This window comes from Atheta coriaria, unplaced genomic scaffold (genome assembly GCF_025399875.1).
Source record: "Atheta coriaria isolate IRGN ID8LTWV9N9 unplaced genomic scaffold, Caltech_Dcor_3.1 hic_scaffold_11_pilon, whole genome shotgun sequence".
Classification (NCBI taxonomy): Eukaryota; Metazoa; Arthropoda; class Insecta; order Coleoptera; family Staphylinidae; genus Dalotia; species Dalotia coriaria.
Genome location: NW_027045453.1, coordinates 429,988 through 448,199, shown reverse-complemented (window position 1 = coordinate 448,199; position 18,212 = coordinate 429,988). Strand labels below are relative to the sequence as shown.

At 34.9% G+C, this 18,212-nt stretch overlaps 3 protein-coding genes across 3 annotated transcripts in view; 2 read left to right on the top strand and 1 right to left on the bottom strand.

Annotated features, from left to right (window-relative positions):
* Positions 1 to 1,988: 1,988 nt before the first annotated feature.
* LOC135801637 (sodium/calcium exchanger regulatory protein 1-like) lies at positions 1,989 to 2,765 on the top strand. The gene is made up of 4 exons (XM_065315095.1): positions 1,989 to 2,168; positions 2,233 to 2,402; positions 2,466 to 2,570; positions 2,631 to 2,765. The coding sequence occupies exons 1-4, from the start codon at positions 2,096 to 2,098 to the stop codon at positions 2,682 to 2,684; spliced, it is 402 nt and encodes a 133-aa protein (XP_065171167.1). The 5' UTR covers positions 1,989 to 2,095; the 3' UTR covers positions 2,685 to 2,765.
* A 694-nt stretch (positions 2,766 to 3,459) lies between these two features.
* LOC135801648 (uncharacterized) lies at positions 3,460 to 4,381 on the bottom strand. The gene is made up of 4 exons (XM_065315108.1): positions 4,231 to 4,381; positions 3,985 to 4,154; positions 3,609 to 3,713; positions 3,460 to 3,547 (listed from the first exon to the last, which is right to left on the bottom strand). The coding sequence occupies exons 1-4, from the start codon at positions 4,298 to 4,300 to the stop codon at positions 3,485 to 3,487; spliced, it is 408 nt and encodes a 135-aa protein (XP_065171180.1). The 5' UTR covers positions 4,301 to 4,381; the 3' UTR covers positions 3,460 to 3,484.
* Positions 4,382 to 7,908: 3,527 nt separating this feature from the next.
* The window catches only part of LOC135801622 (poly(rC)-binding protein 3-like), a 50,984-nt gene continuing 40,680 nt past the window's right edge, over positions 7,909 to 18,212 (top strand). The window contains exon 1 of the mRNA XM_065315075.1: positions 7,909 to 8,369. The gene's annotated coding sequence lies outside the window, so the exon portion shown is untranslated. The remainder of the gene's footprint in view (positions 8,370 to 18,212) is intronic.

The window sequence follows — 18,212 nt, the reverse complement described above, 5'->3', positions numbered from 1 at the left end:
ACAACTACACATTTTTATTAATTTGCTTTCGGCCAACCAAAAATCAAAATCACGAGTTTACATGTTTAGTTATTATTAGCAAATAGTCTAGGTTATAAAATAATAAATGTTAGGGTGTAATTTTGGTTATGTCAACTTTGTAATATTAATTTTGTTATTGTTATTCCAGTTTAATATACCGAGAATAACTTTATAAATGTCCAATAAACCCATATTTGATTATACCTACTCTTACTGGTATGGTGCTTATCGCGCCATCGAGCATACCGTGATCGTGTTGGGGTAAATAATAGTGTTAAAGACACTGACGTTGTCGGCATGCTAATGAAGCGTCTCCGTCGGCGGCGCGTACCGTCCCAGAGTTATCCTGCGAACGAATCGTTAAACTCCTATTTAACGACTGACTCACCGACACACTCGAGAATACTTTGCCATTTTGGTATACATTACACGTGTACGCATTAAATACACCTTTATAGGACGAACCCGTAGCGCAAATCTGCGTCCTGCTGGAAGAAAGGATGCTTAATTGATACACACGTCTGTTTAATACGCTCGCGTGTGTGTGCTGTATGTGTGTGTGTGCTAAACCATCTGGAAACACGCGAAAGAAAGATGTGTTGGAAGGGCTGCGATGATAAAAGCTGCCCGGGTAGTTAGCGCAAAGCGGTAGTTAAATCAGCAGCGACAAAACAAGGACAACGACGGTTTTAACTACGCCTCGAAGAGATTTCGGGGCGCAACGGTTTGTTTAATTAAAATTAAGGCAATGTCAATTAAATATGTTTTCAGGCAACGATGATCGAATACAGAACGCAGCATATAACTCAACGCAGAATACATAACAATGCAAACAAGGATTACTACTTAATCAGGTACATGTAACTAAAAATCTATTATTGTAGTTTTATTTTTATTTTTTGTAATTTAATTGAATCACAAAATATTTTAATATACCTAAATAAATGATATTTTTTTAATCAACAGAGAATTGTTTCTGATATTTGTTTTTTTTTATACTAAATATTTTTCATTTCTTAAAAGTACTTTCATTGTACTACTCCAGTAAAGATATAACAGATCCTCGTCGCTTGACAGTTCGGCCCACTTGAGTTTGTATCAAAGCACTTCTAAATATTTAATATATTTTTATTGAAAATTTAAACAATTTACTTTCGTTGCTTGACACGCTTACGCTACTCACATTCGTTTGGTTATCGCGTTGTTTTGCCTCGTACATTATTACATCAAATTCATACTGCAACTTACGTCAGCTCGTGTGTTTTGAAGAAAAATGTAGCAACGCACATATCTTATAAATCGCGGCGAAAAACTCGTGCGCGAGCTTGTAAAAAGTTAATATTTTAACAAAAATGTCTCATTATTGGATAATGTCGCTTTGAAAGAGGTTCAGCGTGACGTGCTTTCAAATTGATCCGACATCTATCTCCATTTTCTTTTAATGTAAAGTTATGGATTTTGACATATTTTCTTTCACATTATTTTTATCATGCAACTTTAATACTTATATTTAACAAAGTATAAGTAAATTTGGTAATATTTAAGCGAAAAGAAAAATACTTGTTGAAATAATGGTTTATAAAGAGAAAAGTCTATAAAAACTTAGAAAAGGTCTGACAAATGGTTTTCCCTGATCTCAATCACATTGACCGTAGTTTAAATATTGATCTGTTTAACCCGCGTTTCATTCTAGAAGATTTTTTCAATCAAGAAAGTGCTGTCTGATGTAGTATTTACTAAATTGCTATTTACGCAATTATCTCTATAATCTATATGTTCATCGTCGGCGGACACGTCACTCTACAATCAAAGCGACAAACAAAAGAATAAAAATATTTTGATTTGATTGAATGTTACGTAAGTCCAATAGAGCCGACAATATTGGAGTAGGTACCTAACTGTCAAAGTGCAAAGTAAACAGTTGCGTTATCACCGCCAGCGATAAAAACGCCAGTTAATTAAAGCAGAAGTGTGTATTTATAGTCGGCTGATGTTGATTTTAGTTTAGTTCACTTTTTGGCAGGTATTTGCGTTTGTGATCTTTAATACTTATATATTTTTCAAATATATCAACATGTCGATCGTCGCTGGTAAATACGAATTCACCAAACAAGAAAACGGCAAGGATTTCTATGCCGGTGTTGGAGGTAAATATACAAGTAATAATTATATTCATTCAGATTAAATTTAATTTTTGTGGTTTTGGTGTAGTTTCGGCTGAATTTGCTGAGAAATCAGAGACCACCCCATGCACTCTTGAGGTGATTGTTGCGGGTTCCAAGGTTACCTTGAACACCCACTACACCGGTAAGGTGAACACTGTCGAATGCCAGATGGGACAAGAGTTCAAGGACAAAATGCCAAATGGCTTGGAACTTGATGTGAGTTATTCAAAATATAATTTTAGAGTATCTATTGCATGCTGAAATAATTGGTGTTTTCAGAGCACTCCTTCAATTGATGGTAATAAACTTATTATCAAGTCCAACAAGGATGGTAACTACATTGGTGAACGCGTTTATGAATTCACCGGTAGCGAAGTTATTGTTGTATGTATAATTAATTTATGTTTATTCCATAGTTTACTCATTAATATTTATATATTTCAGAGTATCTCTTCCGTAATGACTCCTGCTGTATGCAAACGTTTTTACAAGAAGTGAAAATAATGGTCTAGTGTTTAATTTTTTATATCACTGGCATAAAATGATTTTAAGTAAATAAATAATAATAAGTAAAGTTTACTTTTGACTTGCGTTTATATATTGATTGTGTGCATTAAATAATAATATAAAAAAGTGAAAACATAAATTACCAGATTTAAGTATAATACTTAAACATACCTCAAATCTGGAAGTGTTAGAAAACACTTACTGAAGTTTCTTGAGTCTTCTAAACTTTCTTCTGTTGTTATGCGTTTTTGGAGCTTCTGATAGCATATAGTTTACTTAAAACTTTGTATCCACAACGCATACAAAACTTTATTATCTTGTTTTAAATATAAAATTGATTAATTAAATAAATATTACTTGTTTTAATAGGTATTACACTCAGAAAGTATTTGGATATTGGTAAATCCAGAAATATTCTTGTATTCCTCAGTGAGTAAAATTTTTAACAATTTTTTAAATTTTTGAATATAATTGCGTATCACGGTCACCTTAAAACTTAACAAGGTTACCTTCATCATAAAATAATTCATGTCATGTGACTCAATAAAAGTACAGACGAACTTTTAAGAACGTGTTATCTAATATCAATGCCCTGCACTTTAGTCAGGTACAGTTTGAGTAAATATACTAATATCTTCAATTTAATCAGTTTATTTTGCATATTTATTTATTATCTGAAATAAATCTACTAAATCCATTACTTATCTTGCATTAACATTGCAATTTAGTTGCATTAATTACAATTAAACATAAACACATTAAAAATTAAGTTGGTTAGCAGATATTTGATATTAAATCAGACGTTTATAATAACGAACTGCTTTGAGCGGTGTAAAATGAGGAACCAGAATTGTCTACAATAAATAATATTTAAAAGTTATTCATTATAATCAATTATTTTTTAAATATACTTACAACTGTCAAACCCTCTTTACTAAACTCCAAATCACGTCCACCATAATCTTCTCCATTGAATGTAGATTTAATTCTCAAAATATTCCCATCCAAAGTTGCTACACTCTACAAAAACAAAAAACTCACAATAAATAATTATAAAAAACACGTAATAACATAATAATTATAGACCTAGTATTCTCAATAGATTTCTAAATTCCTTTAGGGAATTATCTTGATGGAAAATTTTACTTATATAGTAGCGCGAAAACTTTGCAACCTAACAAATTTAACAAACTTTGCACGAACTTCTAAATCTATTATTAATATCATTTCTCTATGGATATGCTCATAACCATATAGCAGAATATAGAAAATACGTATTTAAAGCAATTACCTGAAAAACATTTCCTGTAGGTACTTCATCCAAGAATGGTACACCTAACTTGAAAACAGTTTGAATTGTTTTATTGGGCAAAGTGTGAGTCAGTTCGTAAACCCCGGACTTTCCATGTTGAACTATATCAATTTGAGCTTGTAGATTAGCTATTGATTTAGCTTCTGGGACTAAATAAACATAACCAAATAAATAACTAAATAAAGAAATATATAAATAATAAAATATTGAGTGTAAATAACGTACCAGTTGTTTTAAAAAACGCGTCACAATTTTCACTCTTGTAATATTCATATCGACCAGCAATGTCAAACATTTTATTTAAAACAAAACAAAATGGAAGTAAAAATTACTGCAATTTTATTAAGTGGTTGCAGGTTGGCATAATAAAATTTAAAAAATACATGTATTTATATACAGTCACAATGATTATACATTTGTTATCAGCACAAATCAAGTGTGCAGACGGGCGACGTGCAAGTACAAAAATAAATCCGTTGTTACCTCACCTGTTATCACTGATAACGCTACTTACCTACAATAAAAATATTCGTAAAAAGTGATGCACTTTGTTTAATAAATAAAAATTTAAAATTTGTGGCTACAATTTACAAAAGTTTAAAAAACGTTGTTTTGTATTTCACAAACTATAACCCGGAAAATGTCATCAGTAAGCTGAAAACTGTTGCCGTGCATATAATTGCACTGTTGCGTTGCATGGTAGCAAAGTGAAAAAGAACAATTGAGATAGGGATGCAATGATAACCCCGGCGACTAGGTCCTAAATCATGCAATAATGATGCGTACACGGTTTTGCTTTCAGTTGGGGCGAACTGGCCGTTCGTAGACCGAGAGAGTCAAGTTTTGACAACGCAAAAAGACCAACTCATACAGTACATGACCATAATAGCCACAATAAACTATAAATATGCTCATAATCATTCATCAATTCTAATTTTATGATATAAATATTGATATGTAATTTGGTTTGAACAATGACCAGAATACTTAGTTGTTTCGGATATATATAGCATGCGATTTGTTCTGGCAATGTTGGTAAATTGTTGAGTAATGACCGGCAATTAACAGCATACAACATGTGCCACGAATCGTCTGAGTCTTCAACATTTCTTGCTCCTTCTCGGACTGTTTTCTTTTCTCCGTAGCACAAATGTAATTATTTCACTGAATTCTTGCTTTTGCAGGGTTGGATTCAAAAAATACAATTTTTTATACCCAATTCAAGTTTGCTTCGGTATACTGCAATGGAGTTTAAATGGATTACCCATTTGAATTTGACTACTCTCGAATTGCTTATAAAAGAGGTAATTCACATCCTCCGGTTAGAGTTGCCTCTGCGCCGAAAGGAGCGGTCCGGCGAAGCGAAGCGTGATGCAGAGTCCTTCGTCCTTCGCCGGCCGCACGCGATGCTCCCGCTTGGCTGCCGCCGTCTGTTCGATTAGAAGCCGGCCGTGCCTGCGCCCATCATCATCATGGTTCACCGGTGCGGCGCGCGAGCGAAAAGGAGATACACAGCTCACTTGTCAAAGCCCACCCCCATCGACCGCCTCGCAACCATCCTGCGCACCAGAGTAGTACTTCTCGCTCGTGTCGACGATGTGGCCAAACATGCGGAAAACGCGTCGCCCAGCATTAAAACCCACATTTTATCATCACTAACCTGATATAACCGCATCAGTGAAATTTTTGAGTTTTACCTTTTTCCTACTAGTTTACAAAATCAATTTCGTAAATAATTTATCGCTTTAAATTTCTTAGCATCGATTCTTGGTGGTTCTTCGCAATCGTGAGACACATAATAGCGTATAATGGCATTGTTTTACTTGGAACGTTCGTGTGCAAGCGAGCTCTTTTGTTTGAAACTTGTGGGGCGTCTTGAGGGAGGCAAGAGACGTCTTCTGCGTCGTCCTTTGAGACGTGAGCATGTTCGTGCGTTCGCTAACAACTTTGCAAAGTTGTGCGCGCACGCGACCTCCACACTAGTGTTATTAAGTATATTAAGTTCTCCCGAATTTGTTCCTTAATATAATTTGGATTTATGGTGGAAACTCGTTAGCGTGAGTGGACATTCCTCGTGTTTTTGTTTTTCTAATTATTGATTTATCGAGTTTCTCCGCAGAGATAAAAAATTTAATCTAAAAAGGTTAAAATGAAATTATGTTATCGACGATTTGTATATTTTGTTTTATATGAAACATATGCAAACGGGTTAAAATGCTTAGTTGGGTTTTAAGGGGTGAGTTTTGCAAGAGATTAGCAAGGCGTAAGCGATCGGCGTCCGCTCGAACAATCAAAGTTCCAGCACTCGTTCGAGGTTATTCGGTTATAATTATCGAGCCGGATCAGTGAACAATAAAGATTCACCCCTACGAGCAACACCCTCGACAATCCCCGACGATGTCGTTTGCATAACAGTCACTTTCACAGTTTACACTGTCGTTCCCCATCATGAGCATCAAACAAACTAGAGTTATTTATAGTTTCGGTTATGGATTTTAGATTCTATTAATAATTTACAGAAAAATTATAAATTTGCTTAAGTATATCTACTATTTGAATATGGATATTGTTGGATTTAGTTATTATTTAAAAATTGGAGTATTAGTGCAAATTTTATGAGATTGTATTTTGCGGAAACTATAATATTGTTACAACTAATAACCAATGCGGCCTGCCAGGCGACTGCTGATAATTGAATAACAATAATGTTTGCGTTTGTATTAGTTGAAACAACAACCGAGTAATTGAAGCGACGCCGGTGCATTGCAAATTATGTTTTGGTTTGCGTTTATCAATTAAAAATGGAAAACTTATGTTTTATTAAACATTAATTTTAGTTATAAAATTAAAAACTAATTATTAATGATTCAAATCATTAAAAAAAAGTTTTTTCTGAACTATAAAAACACCGCTGGTTAAAATTGTATACGACAGGCATTGGAGGAAGGTAGGACATACAGGGTGTTTGTCATAGGAAGCTTTGCCAATTGTAGAAAATGTCGTCATGTAGAAAATGATGTCGTTACGGATCTTTTTAAATCCAATACAATAATAATTATTTCCAAATCTCTCATTTTGTTCGAAAGATACAGAGTGTTTTCTGCCACAAATTTTACAGATTTGTTACTTTTCAAATCTTCTCTTTTGCAATTGCTTGTTCCGGAGTAAAACCCCAAGGTGTGAAACCCGCATTTATGGATTTATATACAAATTGTAAACATCACTTTAGTAGATGTTTGCTACCGGATGACGAACTTTGGTAACACATGCTGTAGTGAATGTATTGCATTTGGTTGCATACTGTAGTACCTTGCTCGGTGCACACAAATAAATGTTTGCCTTCTAACTCCCAAATTCACTACCGTGGAAATGGTAATGTTGCAACATGATTTCTATACGTGCATTATATAGTACACACAATAGCGGCATATTATTGATAATTATACGAGTACACCACAAGCAGTTTGCGTGTTCTCCATGTCGCAATTTTGGTCGGCTCCATAATTAATTAACAAATTTATTTTTTGTTGTGTTTTTTGAAGCAAAAAATATAGAAAATATAGAAAAATATAAAATGTTTAATACATTTTTTGATTTTTTTTATTAGACTTGTTTTAAAGAAAAACATATTTTTAATATACTAAGTTATTATATAACATTTTCTATTTTATTATTAAGGTTTTATTATATAGTTCATGGTAGTTATAAAATAGAAGTGAATATGTTTCCTTTAGAGGTTTTTTTGATGTACCTTGATGTTCTACTTGTTTTTGCATCCCCCCACCGACACATATTGCGTGAGTGTATGCACGCGTTATGAAAATAGCGAGCGAGCGTGCGCGCAGCATCCGAGCGGCGGCGTGGCGGTTGGCGGCGTCGCGACGCCGCGTCAGTCCACACTGGGCATAGCGTTCAAACGGTTCGTCGTCCGGCACCGCGCGCACGCTCGCACACACACACCTTTTAATATTCTCACCCATCCTCACTTAATTGCCCAGTCTTGTCTCTGTATAACAAACAACCAAACAAAAAATTATACCAGATAAATATTCCAACTGTAAACACTCACCGCAGTACATCAACAACAACAAACCGCGCACGCTGCGAAAGTTTGTCAAACTTTCAACTTTAGCTCAACTTTAACCAGTTATCACTTATTTATTCAATTACAACAAATTAAACCCAATTAAAACATCACGTGTGCTTGAATCTGATTCGCGTTCGATTTGGGAAGTGATTTAAAGTGAAATAAAAAAGTACCCGAGTGATTCGGACTTTATTCCACGAGAAAGTCAGCATATCTAAATCGTCGTCAAGCGCAGACTTCAGCGAGACGAAAAACCCGGCGGTCCTCTGATTGCATGGTAAGTGCAAGCATAAATTCGCGCTTATTAAAAATACCGTCATATCACTGTCTGACAAAGAACATAGGGGTAAAACACGACCTGGCGCCGCGTAGAAAGTGAAATATGGAGACAAAACGCCGGGAAGCGAGTGAAAATAGAGCGCAATAATGAGGCACACATTCAACGCGAGCAGCGGGCCGCACACATTCGCAATCGTGCATTCAAGACAAACCTGCGAATCTTTTCTGCTATCGCGCTGCTGGCGTGTTTGCCACATGGAGTTCTCGCGGATATTTTCCGCGTGCGCCACTCGCGACGCGCACAAAGGCAAGAGGACTTTTTGCGTCGTTTTTCCCTCGTTTCCCGGCTGCCGTCGCGTCTATTATGCCTGCGAGCACTGGAGTTTTTCTCGCGGCGCGTTACGGGTAAAAAAGGCCGCCGTCGGTAAAGCTGGAGTTTGAATCATAGCTGGAGTTGAATTCAAAGTTGCTTTGGAAACTCACAGAGTGTGAGTTTATTAGGATAAGTATGAATAGGGGTAGAAATTTTCTACGGGAAATATTTTTCAATATATTTTGTCAATTATTTTCGAAAAAAAGTAATTTGAGCAAAAAATGCAATGTCTATTAACAATGTGAAAAACTAGTTTGATTATTTATTGTTTTACGCTTCGGCGAATCGCACAGCGTCCCACGCAAATGAAAGTCATTAGTTATAACAAGCTAGTTACAGGTTTTTCACCGAATATTCCCTTCTATTTTGTATAGCGAGAATTTTGGGTTCTCTTTTATTTTTATTTTTGATGAGTTTGAATCTAAAATTTGAAAACTAAAAATGCAATGCGTTTTAATTTAAAATTTTCCATATAAATTCTTATTATTATATCATTTTATCAAGAAAGTAAGAAAGAAAAAAGATAAAATCTTTGTGGAAACGAAAACGGCGTTTTGGAGTAAACAAATGAATATTGGCGAAATGATTTGTTTGCCAACATAGTAAACAAACAATTTATTTTCATTTGTTTGGAATGCGGAGATGTGTGTACAAATTGCGAAGACAATGAATGCACCGCATTCACCGCCCCGTTTTCGTTTGCTTTCCATATATCTCCGCACATGTTTTATATCTGTGCACACAGCCGACGCTTTTCCGCAATCGGTGGAGGTCGAATGGCAATTGTTCGGATTTAATTAAATCCGAGTGATTCTGGTTCGATTGCACTGCGAGTTTTGATTTAAAATGGTGTTCGCATTTGATCAAAAATCAACTTTTCACCCAGCGCAACGCACAAAGGAAATGCTTTGTGTAAGTTTTCAACAACAAAAAATTGGTTGCGTGGTTGCGATGAAAAAGCAAGTTGTGATTAAATTTCACCAATGTATTTTTTTGCTTCTAAATTTTCTTCATCACATTTTAATGCAAAATGAAAACGCTCGTCATTTATCAACGCTTTTTGTGACGTTCTTTCATTTTCCATTTTCCGCTTTGCGTTTATAAATTTAAATAAAATCCAGTACGCTACGTGTTTGCTTATTGCATCATATTTAATAACATTAGATTACATAGAGAAAAAAGGAACACACCGGGTGTATTTATTTTATTTCGTTTTCTATGATTGTGTTTACTGCTTGTCGCTTCTTTAATTTCCTGCGAAAAATTGACTCAATGTAAATGTGAGTTGGGTGTGCGCAAGCTTTTTTCGGTTCCTGTTTTTTATGTGGTGACGTTGCTTCGTAAAGGTACCCCTTAAATGTACAAGCTTTTGGGTGGATTTCTTCCGTTCGGCGGCGGCAGAGGCGGCGTGAAAGTCGTTTTTTATGAGTACAGGTGCCACCAACAGATTTGCGGTCGACGTGTCGAAATAGGAAAAATAAGAGGAAAAGCACAAAACGTAGCGCGGCAAAAAGAACGAAATTAAATTTTTAGGATTTGCAAAAAATACATGCACGTGGCAGGAGGCGCCAAACGGTAAACAAAGCGTTAAAGCAAAAAAAGCCTGCCAGTAACAAATATTTGACATTTTTTTGATGAAACTAACGTGGGCGGAAAACAATTCGAAGCAAATAAATATTGGATTGTATTTTTAAATGAATTAGCATACATTTGTTGCGGGGAGGTTTTTTAGAGATACAAAGTTCACACATACCCACGCTCACGTATACCAAACGCACGCAGCCATAATCAATTTGTTGTTGAATGCTGTGCCGAATTAGTGCGGTTTGCGTCCATTTGCGATAATTGAATTCAGCCGCCGCCGAACGCAGGATTCTTTCGCCCTTGCAAGCCAAAGCGCTTAAAAGGAAACTTTTCATACATAACGCGCAGTAACGACCAGGCGGCGCACTTTGAGAAGGGTATAAATTTTGGAGCCAAACATCAAAACAAACCAAATAAATAAAACCTGTTTCAATAAAATTAAAGCAAAATATAGTATATTCCACATTTCTAAACACAATTTTAAATCTCAATTAAAAGAAAAATTATTTTCATTTTATAAAAATAATCGATAAAATAACCGAAAATAACCAAGAAGTCGTGAATCTCAATGCGGTGCTCTCGAATGTCAGCACCGGTGGAAAGTTAATAGGATCGACCTTGTTAACTACCCTAGTAATGCAAATGCGACGGTGATACTCCCTTCGTTATCTTTTGAATTTTCAGCGCGCGGCGTCTTTTCCGACGGCGCGTGGCAAAGCAGCGGAAAATTGTGGCACTCATACCAAAATTAGAAACTTAAGAAAACTTTGCGTATTCGTTGCTTGGACCCAGCTTTAGAACATAAGTTTTCTGCTAAAGATGAAGGAGTGTGCATGGAGGACCAGTTTCCACGAAAATCTTGTTTCGTTGAGGGTTGATTTTAAGTAGCTCTTGGAAGAGCTTCGTTAAAATACATTATTCTACAAAATGATAATTGATTGGTTACGAAATTTAAAATCCAGTGAATATTTCCATTTTTTGGCATTATTAAAATAATATACATAATGTATATTAAAATAGGTATCAACTATTTCGTTATTAAGAAAACTCAATTTATAAAATTCATTTTTTAGTTTGTTTTAAAAATGTTGTTTAATTCAAACTGTAAATTGTGTGGTAAGCAAATACAAACAAAAACAAATAAAACTGTCACAGTTTGTTGTTTTATTATATTGTCCTTTCATCGAGATTAAGCTTTGGTCTTTATTGTGTCGAATATTGTAGGCAAAGCTCTTGATCGACTACTTATTAGCCGACTTGTAAGTGGCATCCACTTCATTTTACGATTTCGTTCGCTTTCTTTATTTCTATTTTATTGAATTGCTTCGAAGTACCTAGTAAGAAAAACGCGGCGCGCGATGCAGGAAAGCGGCGTTTAAATCGATTCAAATAAGTCCAAATAAAACCCGTAGACGGAAATAAAACAGTGGAAGGATTACGGCATAAAAAACGTAGAAAACCAGCGCGGGAAGACGGGAATAATAGGCGTAAACGGGGCGAACGGGCATCAGCGTCAACGTTGAGGGGAAAATAAGCAGGGATTTAATGTTTTTCGCAGCATTGAATTTTTGACTTTTGGGACGTAAAAGAAAAGGAAAAACGCATAAACGCACAATAGAAATAAAAAAAATAAACAGGGAAAAAACATAAACATAAACATAGAACGTAAAAAATTCCCTATGAACAAAGGAATCCGATGGAAAACTGAAAATAGGAGGGTATCAAGGGAACATAAATCAGATTTCTACCAATGTTTTAAAATCATATCATAGTGCCCGTCATAATGAATAAAAATCCAGTAAATAAAAAACGACTATAACTCAGTATTTTATTATTATATTCCACAAGAAAAAAATCAGCATTATAAAATTTTGTTTCAAACCTTTTTCACTATTATCCTAATGTATCAACTTGTCTTCTCCTGCGAGATGTAACATCTGCTAGTCGTTTCCTTTCGATCGAACGCATTTTTCAATCTTGCGTCTGTCTGCTCACAAGAACAAGCCCCCCACGTCTCTCGTCTCGCTAACGCCTCAGGAAAACAACCACAATAAACCTGTGCGTTCGAACCGAGAGTTGAAACCACCGCCGCCGACTTCCTCGCTCGATGAAGCATGAAAATAATATTCAACTCTTCCTTCCTGCCTTTTACCACCACCATCACCGCATCCACCCGCTGCTCGACTCGCTACAAGTGTTACGCTTTTATTGAATCGCAAACATGTGGAAACATGCGCGTGCATTTCCCAAACACGACCGAATACGGCGCGCAAACATCAACCGAAATTACCGTAATCACCAGACCAGCCAATGTGTAATCGACAGTCAGTGATTTTAATAATTACATGTTCACTCGGCCAGTAATTGCCTCTTTATGTATCTAATTAATTAGTGCCGGCCAGATACTGTCAGATGAATCAGTGCGGTGTGCAAATTAGTGTAGGATGTTGAAAATGTTGCGATTTATTTCTCGAAAGCACATTGCGCGACATCTCGACTTCCCCGAATGTGGAAATGTCGATTTCGGGTAATTACCAGTCGGGAAGGCAACCGTCGGAATTAAATTTATGCAAAGGATGCAGAATTTACTTAATAGTTAGTGTTTTGGGACGATACGTTGTTCGGTTGACCATAATCCAGGAGCAAAACTGGTCAAACAGTCGTTATCCTTAAATAGAATCATGTCAGAGATGGGTTATTGATTTGAGCTCAAGTTGCTTTAAACTTAAATTAACTAGTTTAGAATCTACAAGTTCAATTTAATTCCCAGTATGGGATGTGCTCATGAAACATTAGAAGATTATTTTATTTCGTTATAAGTTAAACTTAATTTGTGGCTAATTAGAGCGTGATACTTGTTTGTTTTCTTTCTTTAATAATTTAGCAATTTCTGTTTAATTTACTGCCAGAAAAAAAAAAGCCAATTAACATTTCGGGTATTTTTTATTTTAAGTCTAAGAAGAAGATATTGCAATGAAAAAAAGATTTGCCTGCGTTAAGGACGAATAAAAGAATAGCATAATTGCCACAAGTATTGTATTTTTCACCAGAAACTCTCAGTGCAATTAGGGTCAGAATGGAATAAAAAAAGAAATTGTACGCAGATGTAAAGTAAGCTTATGGAGTTGCATGAATAACAACTGTATTATAAGGGAATAAAAAGCTTAACGAGAATAAAAACAGGGTGAATTGTAGAGAACCCAAATAGATTACAATTAAGTACATACAAAACGTTTCACGTGATTGTAATCTAAAAAAATCAATATTTAACTACATTAGTTTTATGTCAGGCATTTATTTAGTTGACTTACTTAGCACTCTAGTGCTTTAACTCAAGTTGTGTCAACACAAAGAGACTCATAATAGCTCGTGTGGCAGTCCCATGACGTTAGATATTATATCCCTACTCAAATGTCAACCACCAGATGTCCCTGTGCAAACATAGAAAGCTATTCCAGAAAAAACGAAGAATTAACCATCACTGTTTCCAACAATCGCTTGTGCAGTAATGGAAAGTACAGCAAAGTGCACTACGCGTTAATGTGTCTCAGTGACTATTATTAAATTACTATAATTAGGTCGACTCGTGACTCGCAAAACTTCCAAGCGGTTCCAAACGTTGAGATAGTGGATGGATTTCTAATTAATCCATTGGCACTCTCACAGACAAAAAACACCATAAATTTAATTACACCAAGGCGTGTTTGTTACAGAATTAAATTGTGTTATTTGAGTCATCTTAGCAATTTGTATTTGAGGTATTTTCAATTAGGTTTTTTCGAGGGTATTACATTGAGTGTAGCGTGTTGAGAATGCAGTTTATGGCGTGAAATCGTCCACCGTATTGGATCGTCGCGAACAATTCTATTTTCGTTCGGTGAAACTGGCATATCTCGCATGCATATTTGCATATTTGCATCCGGCGCAGCATCCCACTCGAGCTATGTCTATTTAAAGGACGTAATCGCGTCTTCGCAAGAAAGAACTCGCGGTATGTCGCTCCGGCGACGTACATAATCATTTAATCTCCATGCTGACAAAGCAAGTCGACTGTTTTTATTGTTTAATTGTTCTACATTTCACTGGTAATTATCCGTGAAATGTCGATTTATGCTTTGAAACTTTTGATGTAATTTTAAAGGTTTTTTTTTTAGTTTTATGTTTTGTAACATCCATTGTGATATAATTTTATTATGATTGAATAGCATTACAAAAAGTTTAGCCGCCACTAGTAAATGTATGAATAAAAGCGATAAAAAAAGTATTAAAAATGAATTTCACATAAAAATATAAAAATAAAACGTTAATGTGAGTAATAAAACTTATGGACCACACCTGATTCTTTATACTTTCAGTTTTTTTTTCTTCATTTGTCTCAGTTTGTGAGTTTGATCGTAAAAATAAATGCCAATTCGACACTAATTCTATGATTTGATTTTTATATTCATTTTTGATTTTCTGAATAAAATTCAAATATTATTATCATAATTTTATTTTATTTTATTTTTAAATATATATTCCGATTTATTTAATAATTTAAAAGCTTTACAATATATTTCTTTGTTCGAATTTAATTTGACTTAGTAAGCGTAGGTTAATACGTTTATATTTTTGGTTGGCAAATTTTCAGATTTTGTTCTGTGAGTACGCGCTGCTTAGGCAAATACGAACCCACAAAGCGGTTTTCTCATATTTTACGAATTGATAAAAGCATGAAAAAGTCTTTGTTTTGGACAAATGAATGCGAATTCGAAAGCAGTGCAGGTACTTTCATTCAGTACGATGTAAAAATTAAATAAAAAGCGAGCAGAGTAATCTGAATGAACAGAAATAAAATGCGTACCAAATAAATATATTTTGCATTTTTATTTTTAAAATTCTTATAAATATTTATACACAAAAATCACATTTTTACAAAATTTTATTTCGTAATCTTTACATTGTTTAGTTTGAAATATTCTTGCATCGGTTTCATTTTTGCTGATATTTTATTGGTTCACATTTTTTATTTTATCGACTTTTTCACTTTTTGTTCACTTGCTCGTAGTTTATAGTTTTCACACTGAAAGTGTGCGAACCGCCTGAGGGATAACCAGAAAATAAAAATAAAATAAACAAGCCAGAAACAAAGAACAAGAAAAGGCAAACCATTAAAACTTTTTAAAGGTTTATTAAACTTATAAATACTATGCTCACATTATACTAGACTAGGAAATATTTTAGCTATTAGCAAAAATTAAAATTAAAGACTCTGAAGTATTTAAAACTTAGTTAATTTAATTTGTACCTTCAGTGATTTAGGAATGTGTGTATCCTGCAGCTGTTGCAGCATCTCACGCCGGTGTAATGCATCGGAAAATTCGAATTCGCATACATCATCCAGACGCTTTGGTCTCCCCGAATCGTGTCATAGATTTACTTTTGGCATCGTTTGTGACACTACAAAGTCGACAAACATCGAGATAAGCTACAAATAATAGTTTCTTCGTCATTTATTTGGCCGAGATTCAATTTGTATAGATTTTTATGTCTGGAACTTGCTAGTAATATATAAACATATTAAATTAATGCAAATACGAGATTTCCATTCAATTTTTGTAATAATATTAATGGATTTCTCGAGCATAAATAATGTAATGGCTTAATCAATAGATTAATGTGTTTTCACACAATTTCCTCGCAACAATCCATCTAATTCTTTCTTTGTTGGCATTTTGTGTGTGTTTATTGTTTTACTCGCGCTTCATGTTTGCTCCCTTTTGGTTTTATTTAGTCTTTTGTGCTCCGTTTTGTGTTCCTTCACAACATGAGTTCTTCATGCAATCACATATATTATTCCAGCTTCGCGTTAAGAAATTGTTTCCTTACTGCTTTCTCACCGCGCTGCGCTGTTTTGTTCAGTATTCTGAGCGGATTCTCATGTTCGCGCATTGTGGTTTTCGACGTCTTCCCTTCCGCACAAGCTCTAAACATTGTGTTTTTGTGTGACGTAGTTTTTACCTCTGTAAGTCCTTCCCGGAAGAGAAGGTTGTCGAGGGCAGGATATATTACTATCTGCTTGCGCCGAAGAGAACAACATCAATTCGACGTTTTCGATTTCCAGCAAGGCGAAGAGATCACTTTTTCTTTTGCCTTTTTTGCAGAACGTAAAAAACGTTTTGCAGTTGTAAGTTGTACTACGTTTATTTGAAGGAGTACACTATTTATTTCACTTCATTTTTGAATGGGAGCAATATTTAATTGCTTATAAATTATTATATAAAATATTGAAACAATTGAATCTTAACATAAGTCGAGAGGGAAACATTTTTGATTTTTTAATTTAATATTTTCAATTTTGATATATTGTTATATAGTTAATATGAGAAATACCTAAAGAACAATATAAATAAATCACATATTATCAGTTAATCTGCTTTGAGCATTCCAAAGATACTCGCATGATACATTTAAACTATTTCGATAATTTAAAGCCACAAATATTCCAGTAACTCAAGTATATTATTGAATTCCAAACAAAACTTTCTCATAAAATTCAAAACACATAACAATTATTTCTAATAGCCAACCATTTTATAGGAATAAAAATAAAATGTGTTTTTTACAACCTAATAAACCCAATTTTACTTTTCCATTCTAAATATTCATTGAGTAACTATATAAATTTAATACTTTAAGACTTTTTGCTTAATTTTCTTAAAAAAATTAATCTTTGGTAAATTGCATCCAGGCGTGGCAAGCACGTGGTGGCTCGGTTTCGCCGGATATCTGAATTGAGGCGTACGTTTCACGTAAAACCCTAATTGTTATTCTGGCGGCGGCGGCGACGGCGGGAACGGAGACGGCGTTGGCGCTTGGGAATCGCATCGATTCCAGCATGCCTCTCGACGTGATGCACAAACCAACAAACCAGACATTAACTGACTCTAAACATACAGTAGCCACATTCCTGAAAACACAAATAAAAATATAAGGGTTGTAAAGTTATGTGGGGTAGAATAAGTATGTTTTATATGGCAATATAAAAATTTTAAGTTTTCCGCGTTATTTAACTCTGGAAAAACACGATATTAATTTTTTGTTACAATAATATAACAACAGTGCACTCAAAAATTCAAAAAAATATGTAATTTGTTTATTTGTATCAATTAGAAACCTAAATATAATTTATGTATCGTGAAAATTGTAATTTGCTATTTTCTTATTCACCTCATGACTACTTAACTACTTGTGCCCAAGGTTACACACATATAACACGCGCGACATTATCGAGTGACATCACCATCGTCGACGCCATTATTTTCCACGGCGACAGACTCAACGTTCTAATAGTTTTTTTCTTCCCTGGCGGTTTCTAGCTTCCTGCTGTTCTGTCATCCGGTGTGTTTACTTCCGACGGTTGGCGTCACCAAGCCGAGATTTATTGCCACCCATTCTTGAAAATTATAGAAAAATTAATAAAACATTAAAAATACCGCAAAATGAAACGCATCACGAGCGAAAGAAACCAGTTTTAATTTGAATTGTTTGGTTTGTTTCTGAACTTGCAAAGGACTAGCTCCTTCTGAGGCGCGTCGCTAGAGATTTGCGACAAACATGCAAACTTAACCGAACGCGCAAACAAAAGATGAAATCTCGCTCGTTTTGAAATTGAAACTGAAATGAGAAATTGAAACTCGCAATCTATTCAACGCGCCTGCAGACGCAATCTCCTCTGTCGACTGGAGACGGCAGAAGCCGGGAGGAGATGTCAGTAGAAGGGGGCGGCAAAGTTGTTAGTGCATGCGGCTGCAGTTACGATCAGCATAACATTTCAAAACACAAATAAGAAAATTTAATATTTGCTTTTATGAGATTTTATTAAACATTCAAACAATCGAACTG

Coding starts and splice junctions, on each gene's coding strand:
- LOC135801637 (XM_065315095.1), top strand. CDS start 2,096: ATGTCGATCGTCGCTGGTAAATACGAATTCACCAAACAAGAAAACGGC. Junction 2,169..2,232: donor TTTCTATGCCGGTGTTGGAG/GTAAATATACAA, acceptor GTTTTGGTGTAG/TTTCGGCTGAATTTGCTGAG. Junction 2,571..2,630: donor CCGGTAGCGAAGTTATTGTT/GTATGTATAATT, acceptor TATATATTTCAG/AGTATCTCTTCCGTAATGAC.
- LOC135801648 (XM_065315108.1), bottom strand. CDS start 4,300: ATGTTTGACATTGCTGGTCGATATGAATATTACAAGAGTGAAAATTGT. Junction 4,155..4,230: donor CGCGTTTTTTAAAACAACTG/GTACGTTATTTA, acceptor ATGTTTATTTAG/TCCCAGAAGCTAAATCAATA. Junction 3,548..3,608: donor GTAAAGAGGGTTTGACAGTT/GTAAGTATATTT, acceptor TATTTATTGTAG/ACAATTCTGGTTCCTCATTT.